This window comes from Heteronotia binoei, chromosome 2 (genome assembly GCF_032191835.1).
Source record: "Heteronotia binoei isolate CCM8104 ecotype False Entrance Well chromosome 2, APGP_CSIRO_Hbin_v1, whole genome shotgun sequence".
Taxonomy (NCBI): domain Eukaryota; kingdom Metazoa; phylum Chordata; class Lepidosauria; order Squamata; family Gekkonidae; genus Heteronotia; species Heteronotia binoei.
Window position 1 is genome coordinate 89,766,006 of NC_083224.1, and position 12,715 is coordinate 89,778,720.

The 12,715-nt window shown below is 43.5% G+C and overlaps 1 protein-coding gene across 5 annotated transcripts in view; it reads right to left on the reverse strand.

The window, feature by feature from the left end:
- Nucleotides 1-3,215: 3,215 nt before the first annotated feature.
- The window catches only part of INAVA (innate immunity activator), a 65,854-nt gene continuing 56,354 nt past the window's right edge, over nucleotides 3,216-12,715 (reverse strand). For all 5 annotated transcript variants that reach the window (XM_060231573.1, XM_060231572.1, XM_060231568.1 and 2 more), the window contains 2 exons: nucleotides 9,710-10,442; nucleotides 3,216-4,310 (listed from right to left, as the gene is read on the reverse strand). In XM_060231573.1, coding sequence (XP_060087556.1) covers nucleotides 4,218-4,310; nucleotides 9,710-10,442 — 826 coding nt within the window. In that variant the 3' untranslated portion in view covers nucleotides 3,216-4,217. The remainder of the gene's footprint in view (nucleotides 4,311-9,709; nucleotides 10,443-12,715) is intronic.

Genomic DNA, 12,715 nt, shown 5'->3' on the forward strand with positions numbered 1-12,715 from the left:
AATAACCCTTTTGTTGTTGTTGTTAAATACTGTTGATCATCGTCTTCAAGCACGTGGCATAAAGGTTTAAAATGATGAAGCTGAAAGTTGTGGTTTTAGTGGACTTTTGATTGAACATGCATGTTCATGAAAAGGTCAACATAACATGACTCAGAAGAGGGTCTCCATACTAGCTTTAGTCAGCAGCACAAGAAAATTCAGGCCATGTTAACATGGTAATCCTGATGCTTATGATTTGGCACACAGAGATGCTACAGCTCTGCTATTATGCTTTCTGGTGGCAAGATATAACACCCTCCCTTTCTAGGAAGATAGATAAACCTGGAACCACCCTCTGTGTTAATGCACATAAATGCCATAGGTGAGGACCAGACTTAGTCACATATGCCACCAACTGGTTTGTATGTACAGCACATCATTTCAAATAACAGGTGCCTTTACTGGCTCTGAAATGTCCTTTACAAAAGGCCGGTGCTTGTTTGGGGCTTCTAATGGGTGCTGTGTCATCAGGCAAAATGGTCTGTGTGTGTATGAAGGATAAGGTGTGTAAAATTTTATACCTCTGTGTAAATAGTGTAAGTTATTTATGGTTCCTGATGTACATGGTTTTCCAATGTGTGTTTGTTCTTCTTAATAAATAAGCTTGTTAAAATGAAATCTATGAATAAGGGGTTTTTTTGGGGGGAGGGGGGTCCTTTTTTGGTCATTAGGCTAGAATTGGATGCTCTTTCAGTAGAATGAAGAGAAAGATGCAGAGGTGAGCTTGAAGGAGCAGTCTTGATAGGAAAACCGCTGGTACAGAAAAGGTCGATACTTTTGCTGGTAATTAACAGTTTCTGCAGGTTACATAAGATTGAATTTTTGTCCCCAGTTCCTTATTACACTAAGTTCAGCCTCAATTCAATACCTGAGGTGCAGCGGATAGATGTTCATTTGCTGAAACTCCAACGAAGCCAATTATTGTTACATAGCTGGAGTTCAGTGGGCCGTGAGTATGGTAGATAAAGGAATCCTGTTTTACTGTGCACCCCTCACCTTTCTGCACACATTTAATTTATGTTACCTAGTTTTGTGCACCTTGCAAAGGAGGACAGCTAATGTGGTGTAGTAGGTAGACGAGACCTGGTTTCAGATCTTCTCAGCCATGCAACTCACCAGGTGTCTTTGGGCTAATCAGTCTCTCAATCTAACTGGCTCGTGTGAGCATAAAATAAAGATGGGGGAGAAGCATGTTCACCACCTTGGAGGGAGGGGCAGGATAAAATGTGACAAAATACTTGTAGTCTAATCTTTTCCTGCTGTTGCATGACAGGCCCCAAGCCATTTATATGTTTGTAAGTTGCAATTATGATAAATCTGTTGTCAGACTTCTTTTGGGCAACTAGTGGCCTACAGGTGGTCGTCCTTGATAATTCAGGTTACTGCCTTGAAATTATCTGATGGTTGGTGTTTTCTAATGACTGATCTTTTTTGATTTGGAATAAATTATCTGCTAGCTACAAAGTTCAACCTTGTAGGAGCTAGAATGCTTGATTCTAAGCTTTTGTCTCCAGATCCACTGGGAGTAGACAGTCTCTTCAGCATCAATTAGTTTTGCCTAAACTGTCCTTGCTTTGCTTTTGTGAATGCTCAACTGTTTTTGGGTTGCTGGTAAAGTGCCTGGAGGGCTTTATATATGTCACCGGATGGCACCAGTCCTAAATGTATCCTTGAACTTGAGCACTTGGGGCCAGTGACAGAACACTGACTGTGACAGTTACCATAATAGAAATTATAACAGCACTGTGAAGGAACAGATCACAAGAACTCAAATAATTCACTCCATTTGAGATAAAATGTTAAAATACATTTAATGCTGTTCAGAGGTAAGTCCAGACCAACTGTTACAAACAGGGACACAGGATCACCAGTGGCAGAACTTAAATAAGTTAATCTCAAGAACATTGTGTGTTCTGCAGATACTGCACATACTCAGTCATTATGACATCATAATTACTGATTTAGCATCCCTATTCTATCACACAAACAGGAACAAAGGCTAAAGACAACAGGCTGCCTAGAATAGAATTGCAACAGAAAGCAATGAGGAACAGCACAAAAGGGAAGGGCTGTGTCCATTCTGTGACTGCATTTCTATTGCCGGAAGAGCCAAGTACCTAAGTTTATGAAGGCAAGCTATTTGTGTGGGCAATACTGTTGAAATGAGAGAAGCCAGAGGAAAGACAGAACATGGTTTTTCAGTAGGGAGAGAAGCTTCAGTGTTTTCCATAACCCTTTTCTTCCTTGACATAACTAGTGAAATAATTATACATATTTGTTTATCTTGCAGAATTAATCTGCACAGGCTGTAGAATTCAGCTTCCTGGGCACAGAATTAAGGCTATTGTGAAGTGGAATTTTATCTTGAAGCATGGCATAAGAACCGCCCTCGTGATAGGCCAGCCCTGAATGACAGTGTGTGACTTGGTGGGAGATGTGCTAAAGCACAGAGTCGTTCTACCACACTGGTGGTAAAGTTGCTCAAATGACAGATTTCCACAATGGAAGAATGGGAAAAGTGGATTGAGAGAGGGTGGGATAGGTAAAAATCTAGACACACTGTAGTATTCTCACTGAGCTGAAAAGTAACTTTGGATAACCTCAGTTCAGAGTCCTCAGACTGCATACTTTAGTACTTTGGTCTCTTAGCCACTACATGGCAGTGAGCTGTATCCCACCACTCCACTAAGCAAATTGTGAAACCTTCCTGTAGCAGAAGGAGACTTCTCTGATGTCTGTGGCTCTCTTCAACAGAAATGAAGGGAAGTTCCTTAGACTGGAGGAACTTCATCCAGTCAAAACAGCTAGGCTCTTGTGCAGCTGTATAAACTTCAGCAGATCATGGGTGAAGCTTTTAGCACAATGTAGATGTAATAGCAGTTTCACAACAGCTTCTGCTGGTCACGCAGCTGTTAAATGAATGGGAGACCTGTTTTTAAAAAAAGCTGGTAACCCTAACCTATCTAAACTCAGAAATACTATGAGAAGACCAGAAAATCTGATCCCACCCCAAGGTTGCAACAAGGATGTGATTTAAATTGTTTGGACCAAGGCTGGTTTCTGTAAGAAATGTCACATCTTTGTAATAAGATAATTAGGATGGTCAGAAAAATTAGGAACTTGGTCATGTGTAAGCTAGGCCAGGCTATGGTTGAATTAAATATTACACCAGACACCTGAAAACCTGGATAGAACACATCCCTTTTCTGTTGTGTTAATGGATCTGGGAACTTCCTGTGAGAGCAGCATGACCATCCTGGCATCCAAAGTTGGTATATAGCAGCTGTTTTCTAGTTATAACTCATTAGAACAATAGACATCTTGTCAGTTGTAAGACAACTAGTTGTCTGGTAAGTAAGAAAAGGAGATTACTAAATACAGTGACTGACTTTGTATACGGAAAAACTCTTCCTCCTTCCAAGAAATAATGAAGGTTAGGGTTAGACACATACAAAAAGAGCAAGATTTCACCCATGAAATGGGTCAATTTTTTAGTAGAAATTTCCAATAAAACTGAAAATAAGGCATCTGTGATTCAGGTATAGAACCGAAGAGATGGCAGGAGTTATGAATGAAAGTACATGGCACACTGGTAAGAGTGTAACTTGCACTCAAGAAGACTTGCCAGTTTCTTTGGTGTGGCCTGATGTGCTAGCAGCCAACACATAGCTTGTAAGAATAGAGGAGAGAACCACAATTGAATATTTGGGAAAGCACATACATCTCACTTCCACAGGAGAGAGTCAAGCCATGTGGTAAGGCTTGATTCCTTTCCGAGCAGCTATCTGAAATTTTTTGAGCTGATGTTGCTCTCCTAAGTCGCAAGCATCCCAAAATGTTTCCACTGTAGTAAACAGGTGAATAAATAGGCAGACAAACAAATATTAACACAGTTGGTTCTTGCTGTCCTGTGTATTCCACCTAGTCCACAGCAAAAGAAACACAGCTGTCCAAGACAAGTCTACTGTGTGAGTTCAGCACAGGAACAAAAGGAAAAGGCTGAGTAGTCATCTCCTGTGGCTTCCAGTGTGGATCTTAGTTTTTCTATTCAAGTAGCAGGAAGGAACAGCAGGTCAAGGAGCATGCCAAGATTTGGCTTGGGACGACCTCGCCTTCAAGTAGACAGTCAGCCTGCTGACAATGCCTGATTTTGTGAGGTGGATGCGGTAAGTAGCTTTCTAGACCTGAGTAATGATTTCCCCATTCTCCGGCACATAGACCTGTACAGGGGCTCCCTCGGGAGAGCGTTTCAGAATATGCACACGAGGAACCTGCAGGGTTCAAGAGATAGCCTTTAATTAATCTGCTGCAATAGCACAACTCCACAGTAGTGACTGCTACCATTAGAAATTATTTCTCACATTAAGAAAAGGTCAAAAGTACTTGCTAGAGGACTATCTGCCATTTTGTTGTAGGAAAATGTGACAAACTACATGTTTAGTGATAGAACTGATTACGTTGCCTCTATTAAGCTATATAAAAGTAAAATTTCCAGTAGAATCTCTGCTGTTCTTTCCATTCATGGCTGCTCAGTTAAAGGTGTTTAAAATGCTGCCAGCTTTTGGCCCAGGACTATTATTGATATTATGTTTAGACTTGCCTAGAAAAGAGTAAAAAGAATGCACCATCTGTTGAATTGCGGAAAAGATCTCCTACTCTTAGGTGAATGTTAAGATCTTTATCTCTCTCAAATTCTCCAAGGTATTTGTGCTTATAGAGACCAAGCACACCTCAAGTTCTCTCTTTGAGAGGTCTCCTCCTGCCACTCACTTCACCCTGATGTCCATGGTGATGATTCTGGCTTCCTTCTTAACACTCAAAGTCCACCAGTTCCAACTTGCGCCCACATCGCCTTCCTACTGCTTTACAGTCTTTCAAGTTCATTCCATCCAGATCTATTTCCCTCTGCAGCTCTGTGTGGCAGTTCTAGATTACCCCTCTCAATCTACAGTTATCTTTGACCTTGATGCCTCTTTTGCCTCTGATAACACTTTTGCCTTATTTGGTGGTGGGTTCAACATCTATGATGTTCCTTCCTTTGACCCAGCAGCTTGTTGCTTCCTTTGGATTGACTTTCCCAAACACTGCCTGAAGCAATCTTCAGCTTGTCTTCACCAAGAACTACTGTCTCTGACTTCTCTAAATACCTTCTGAATGACCATCACCTTGTATCATTGCACATAATTCACCTTCCCCACACTTGTTCCTTGGAATCCATTGATTCACTTGTTCCTTGGAATCCAGCGATTCCAGGACCTTCGCAGAATTTTTGCACTCACTTCTCCCTTCTCTCATCTGCTTACCCCTTAGATCTGCATGTCTGCCTTCAAACAATTCCCATTCTCAACTCATGACTCCAATCTCCCAATGAATCATATATCCCAAGCACTAGCTTGCTCTCTTTTTCAAAATATCTATTTATGTTCTCATGTAGCTGAATGCACCTGGATAAAAACACAAGAGCTGGCTAACTTTGTTCATTATACATTCATTGTTTCTTCTTTCTTGTCTACCATCCACCAGGCTAAGCAATGCTTTAAGTCTTTCTTTGCCTCTCTCTCATTCACGTCCTTCATCTGCACCAAATCTAGGAATCCTCAGCACCTCTTCTCCACCTCTGATATCCTACTAAGGCTTTCCTCACCTTAACTCCCTCCTCACTCTTCCGCAATGATAAAATTATCTGCTCTTATCTCTGTACCACACTCTCTCCCATTTCCTGTTCAGCTTCTTAACTATTTTCCATCTCACTTGACAGGATGACTATTCTGTTGACATTGTTCAGTCTCTCCACAGTCATCCTTTTGATTCTATCCGATTTAGTCTGGCATCTCCTCCATTATTATCTCTTCTCTCCACCAGATGTCACTCCATTGAATATAGTAGGGAAGGAGCCTGAAGAAAACAAATGCATCTCTTTTTCCATCACTCCCAAAAGCTTGGTTCTTTCTTCATCTCTAACATCTTATTTCCCTTCACCTCCAGACTCCTAGGGTATGAAGTTTTCTCCTGCTATCTCAACCATCTCTTTTACCAAAACTCTTGACAATTTGATTTCCAAGCTCTCTTTGACTTCTCCTTCTTGCTGATTACTCTACTCTCACATCCCAGTAGATCCTTGCTCTTTAACTTCACTCAGTCCTTCACTCAGTCCTCTGAAGGGTGCCCTCAAACAACACTGCCACTTTTTCTCTGGGTGCCTCTAATGCCTGGAACTGTCTCTCCACCCAAATGTACTTGCATACTGCCAGGGCATTCTGCTGCTGATCTAAAAGCCACTATTCTCCTGCAAAACTATTTCCCCCACACCAGGTTCTCACTCACTACAGTAATAATATCTTGCCTATTCCCACCCCTACATATGTTAATTAGTTCAACTATATCTCTAAAACTTTCTTATTGGATCAGCTTTTCATGTTTCACCTTGTACTTTCCTAGATCAGATTTTATGTTAATCCTACTTCGCCTATCTATCAACAGCCAGGTGTGGTTCTCTCCCATTCTCACTGGACTGGATCTTGTTTTAAAATGGTCTCCCTTTGCAGCACTTCTCCATCCACCTGCTCTCACCTTTCTGTGATGTTCAGCCTTTTAATATAAATTCATGCATCTGATTAAGTGAGCACTGACTCATAAAAACTTATGCTGGAATAAACTGTGTTAGTCTCTGAATTTCCACTAGATACTGTTTTGTTCTGTCGCTGAAGAGTCACAAGCCTACCCATCTGCAACATTCCTCCCCCACTTACCCCTGCCTCTATTTCTGTGTCCTCTCCTTTGTGTCAAACTCACACTGATTTCACACTAGGCTTGTTCCAGGTAGAGAACCGTTTTGCCCCCTAGCCCTTCTCTCCGTTTTTGCACAAGTTGCTGCGGAGCTGTGAATTGGCATGCTGCTTTCCTGCAGCAAGCAAGATTCTCTTACAAGCAGTTTCTACTTGCTGTGAGAAAGTGGCACGCCAACTCGCAGTTCCACAACAGCTTGAGCGAAAATGGAGAGAAGTGCTGGGGGCAAAACAGCTCTCCACCTGGAACAAGCCCTAGTACGAAATCTGTCTTATTCTGTAAAGCATCATGCATGAGGATATCATAATAATTCTGATATTCTTAACCATATAGCAAAAGTCTGAGAGCTTTTGACCATTTTTCACACATTGCCTGTCCATGCATGCCCAAAAGCCCAGCACCTGCAAAATGACAAGTTCAGAAAAAAAATATGACTTCCCTGAGTTAGGTAAAAAAAATTCCTTTTTCTCCATGTATCTGTGTTAATGAACTGTTCAAAGCACGCTTGGGGATCTTTAGCTTGGAGAAACGTCAACTGTGGGGTGACATGATAGAGGTTTACAAGATAATGCATAGGATAGAGAAAGTAGAGGAAAAAGTACTTTTCTCCCTTTCTCACAATACAAGAACTCATGGGCATTCGATGAAATTGCTGAGCAGTCGAGTTAAAACAGATAAAAGGAAGTACTTCTTCACCCAAAGGGTGATTAACATGTGGAATTCACTGCCACAAGAGGTGGTGGTGGCTGCAAGCATAGAAAGGTTCAAGAGGGGGTTAGATAAAAATATGGAGCAGAGGTCCATCAGTGGCTATTAGCCAGTGTGTGTGTGTGTGTGTGTGTGTGTGTAAATTATTTTTTTTTTGGCCACTGAGTGACACAGAGTGTTGGACTGGATGGGCCATTGGCCTGATCCAACATGGTTTCTCTTATGTCTGAGGTGAAAGCAAGCGTGTATTGGAAGTCCTGGCCCCTCTATCCAAAGACCAGGCCTCCTAACAATGAGCATGTACCCCAGGAATTTATCTAGCTGGATGTGCAATCATTTGTCAGAAGATGGGTTGGGTAAATACATGTATTTCATCTGCAATACAGGAGAAAATCTCTTTTGCTTCTGCAGTTACTTCCTAATGCAACAGAGATTAACATTTCACTGCTCTGTTTCCAAATGAAAGGAAGCAGGCATTGAACAGGAAGAGAGGAATCGAAGGGCATGGAGTCAGCCTCTGCCCTTTGCCAGGGAGGAGAGAACTGTCTGTGTGTATTGTGCAACTCTTGCATATATGACAGAGGACCTAATTTTCTAAGCCAAGAACAGTGTTCTCCATGACAAGCATCTCCTTTTGCTGACAGTATTTCCCAAAGTGGGTAAGATAGTACACATATTTCTCAGAATGCAGTACCCTCCTATCAACCTACAGGACAAAGGAATGGAAAGCAGCATAAGTATCTGCCACATAACAGCCACAGTGGGCCCTGTCTAGCAAGCACCCAGCCAAGGGTTCATATGAAGCTGGAGGACTTTAGTGAGTTTGGATTTTTCTGAAGCTAGATAGTGTTGCCAGTCCCCAGGTCCAAGCAGGGAATCCCCAGTTTCAGGGGCTTCTCCCCACCATGGACCAGCTAGCTAGAGGGGGAAACCATTTCCTATACAGGGATGTCACCATGCAGCATCCCTGACATGGTGACATCATCGCATCAGGGATGCACTGGTTTGGGGGCAAAACTCTATGGTTTGAGGGACAATTTACAATAGAGTGTTGCCCAAAAACCAGAGCATCACCCCTGGTGTCGCCAATGTGATTATGTAAATTTCAGGTGACTGCAACACGTTGCATGGTCACTGCCCATGATGGAATGCTCCCAAATCCACCCCCCCCCCAGCAGTGTTATGAGGGGACCTGGCAACCCTAAGCTAACAAGAAGAGAATGTGCAAACGCTGAACCCTCCCCATCACTGAAAGCGTGGAGTTCTTGCGGGTGGTGGAAATGTTTACCAAAGTATTCCCCATCTTTTTGGCTCAGCACTAGTTACTCCATAAGTCCATAGAACTGAGCTAGTTGATGACAAACTGTAAATTCAAGCTAGCAACCCTGGAAATGCCCTGAACATAGCCTCAAAGGCAGGTCCCCAAAAATCCCACGTATTACACAATAAGCAATATTATGCAGCACTTCAGAATGTTTGAATTGTTTCACATATATTACTGCCAATCTTACTGCCAATCTATCAGAGCCCCATAACTGGTGGGTATGTGTTGAGGATGTTGAGGATTAAGAGGCAGCGGCTTGCCAAAGATATCACCTAAGGAGCTGGTAGCATAAATGAGAACTAAACCAGGGACTTCCTGGTTGGTCACTTACACGAGTGGTTGGACCTGGGTTTGGGAAGTGGGTTTTTCTGCTTTCCCACACCATCATAGTACTTCCCCCACCTCTGCAAAGCTATCAGAACAAGGAAGGCAACCAGAATGCCAAGAGGAACAACCCATGATGGTCTAAAGAAATCAAAAGAAGAACCACTAGCTCAGCCATGACATGAATCCTGCCTTAGAGACTCATGCACTATGGGGCAGACAATGCAGTGGCTTGATAATGAAATTCAGTTCAAAGCCTTCCTCTTCCATTTCTCCATGCTCAGGCAAATCTCAGAAAGTTCAGTTTCTGTTTCTTTTGAGCCCAGATAATCCATCTCCTCAAGGCCTCTTTCAGTTATATGGCTGGGCTCATAAATTGCTTATGGCAAAAGGGATTCTACAGATATAGGCTGGTATGTCTGGCATCTTAGCTTCTTATCCAACCAGTATTAAATTAGAAATAGCTAGAACTCCAGGGCAGGGCAAAGACAGAAATGAATGAACTGGCAGCCTTAAGTAAGTCCTTACCTGCGTTTGCTGTCCCATGGAACACACAGTGCGCAACTCTCTACCTGGCCCACTGCGCATGCGGAAAGCACCTTGCCGGTCCAGTGAGTGTGGCCGTGCATTGCGCAAGCGGGTCCGTTCATGCCATGATTTTAGCTCTTCTGTCACAGCTGACTTGGACAATACTCGTGTGCCTGTGGAAGGGCAAGGGAGGCAGTCCTTCAGAGAAGGTGTTCGCACCACCCTGCTTTGGGAAACAATTGACCTGTGGAATCTCAATGGCACTGCTTCTTCCTTGTAGGCAAAGTGGGCAGAGCTGGCAGAGAGAAAGGATGGTCGGCCATAGCAGGGCTCCCTCCCAGCAGGCAGGAGACACTCAGGTGCATACTCAATGGCAGAGAAGTAGCCCGGTGGTGACAGCAGCTTCTGAGGACATTGAGAGTGGTATTCTGCTTCATGTCCCTTGCAGACCTGGCTCTGGAATGGCTGCAAAGGCTCCTCCATGGGTGTTGGGGGTATGGGCTTCAGGAAAGAGATGTCAGGGCTGCTGCTGCCAGCTGACGTTGTGTAGGAGATGCTGGAGACATCTGAATTGCTGTCTTCTGAAGCAGAACGATAGGTGGGTTTGATGGCTGGGTTGGGTTTGGGTGCCAAGAAGCAGTAATCAGGAACAGTGACAGTGTAGTAGGTCGGACGCCGCCTTGGCAGTGCGCTTCTTCCACGTGATTCCAAACCTTCCCGAGATGAACACATTCTATGACCAGAAGGATCAAGTTAAACATCACATGTCAAGAGCTCCTGGCTCTCTCACAGAACAGAATTAAGGCACTGTCTTCCCAAAATCCAGTTAAGCCAGCTGGAATACTGCACATGAACGTCGGTTTTCAAATCAATGTATCTCTGAACAATATATCTTCTTCAGTAAAACCAGTAACTTCCTATCCAATTTGACACCAAAATTATGAGAAGCATAGTTAAAGAAAGCTTTTGGGGGTTTGCTCTTTTTTTTAAATTAAGACTTTTCCTTCTGAAAACATAACACAGATCTTGAACTTCAAGTCAACGTCAACAAAAATCAAATAGGCAATGTGATCTTTAGAAATGTAACAGTGACCCATTCTGCACTGACAGCTTTCTCCAGAGAATCCAAGCAGTCAAGCCTTGATGCTTGACTTTAGATTTGCATGCCTTCCCTCTGCACTGTTTTTTTTTTTAACCTCTGGTTTATTTTCTGTATATTCTGTGTATGCATTCTGCATCTATAAGCAAAGCCCACATTTTTTTCCTAATTAAAGTGGACACATCACTTGTGACATGGGAGGTGGAGTTCAAAGTGTTTTTTTTTTAATTTACGCGATTGTCCTATCACAGCTGCTCACAACCATCCAGCAAGCACCTTCAATTTAAATCCTCCTTATTCAGGGTTTGGACATGCCTTTTAACATTAATTCAACACAGGCAAAAGGTGGAATTCTTAAAACTGACAAGCAGCTGTGAAGCCTCATTTTCCATATTGCCAAGGACAAGGAAATTCTCTGTTCCCAAATGTTCCAGTCTTGCATGTGGGAACCTGGATTTCCCCCCTCCCTTCTCTTTGCTTTTGGAGAATTTCTGAGGGGGGCTGCTGGCACCCACTTTCCCCTGCACATCTTTGCTACTCTGCAGAGTGGGGCTCATCCTGCAGCTCCCCAAAGTGACTTTTTAGCTTAAAGGCATTCTGCTGCCTCTCAGCCCATGCCCTGGAGAGTACCACAGCCCGTCTCAGAAGGTAATAGATAGATTTCAGATAGATTTTGTTTGCGGCAAAAACCAGCATCTTAAACAAAAGGGATAACTATACATATCCATAAGATATCTGTAAAACATGATAAAAAGTATTATATTATTAAAATTGAAAAATATACAGCAATGGCCATTAAAAGAAAAGTACTCCAGCATTTTAGGCTAATTTTCTCGTCCTAAAGGCGAACCAACCAAATGTAGCTATTTTAAGAGTAACTGCAGGATATTTGCCCTAAAGGAGTTCTTTAAGTTGGCATAATCATGGAAGGCAGGAGGGATTCCCTATGCTTACTGTACACCTTGCAATCATAAAAGACATGAACAACTCAGAGTGGCCCATTTCTTATCAAAGGGAAGCAGCAGCAGCAGAAGTACCAGCAGGGAACTAAAGCTTGTGCGGCTCCTTGTAAACTCCCCCCCCACACACACAATTTAAAGTTTTTTTTCCTCTGCGATTTGGCTAGTGAAAGTCTGCCACCATAGTCTTTGTGATCGTGATCAAGTAGAAGTCTTTTGATAGACTAATGAGCTTGTCAAAAATAAATAAATAAGGCTACCCGAGAGTGCATCCAGACTGAAGTGTCCTATTTCAATGAACAAGCCCAGTATGAAACTGACCAATAAGGAATGGGAGGAATCACCTCAGTGTTGGTGGAGGAGTGGCATCTGAGGGCTTGGAAATGGGTGTGCAGGGCCGGCTCACCCACTAGGCAAACTAAGTGGTTGCCTAGGGTGGCGGGATGGTGGGGGTGCCAAATGAGGCTCCCCACCCCCCTCCTGGTGCCCCAGGTAAGCACCTAGTTTGCCTGCCACCCCCTGACAGACTGTGAGCACCTCCTGACCCTGTGGCACAGTTTTACCCGCAATTGAGTGATTGGCCAGGGAGGAGGGGACTTTAGACCGCTAGAGCTGGTTCCGGCATTGAAATTGACATGGGGTGGGGAAGGGTCTGAAGGGAGGGAGGAGAAGGAGGCATGACAGGGAGGTGCGGGGGGCACGGAGCTGTGGGGGTGGGGAGAAGTGGAGGCACTTTGGGGGCACCAGGCAGTGAGTCTGCCTAGGGCACCATGGGGCATCAGGCTGCCTCTGGGTGTGTGTGGGTGTGAAATCCGAAAGAACATGTCTGCTTTTGAATTAGCTTCAGCTTGTTAGCGAGGGGCGAGGGAAACGCTCTGCAAAACCACTCTCAAATAGCCCAGGCAAACAGTGAACGGAAAGCAAACTGAGTACTGAAGGGAGGAAAAA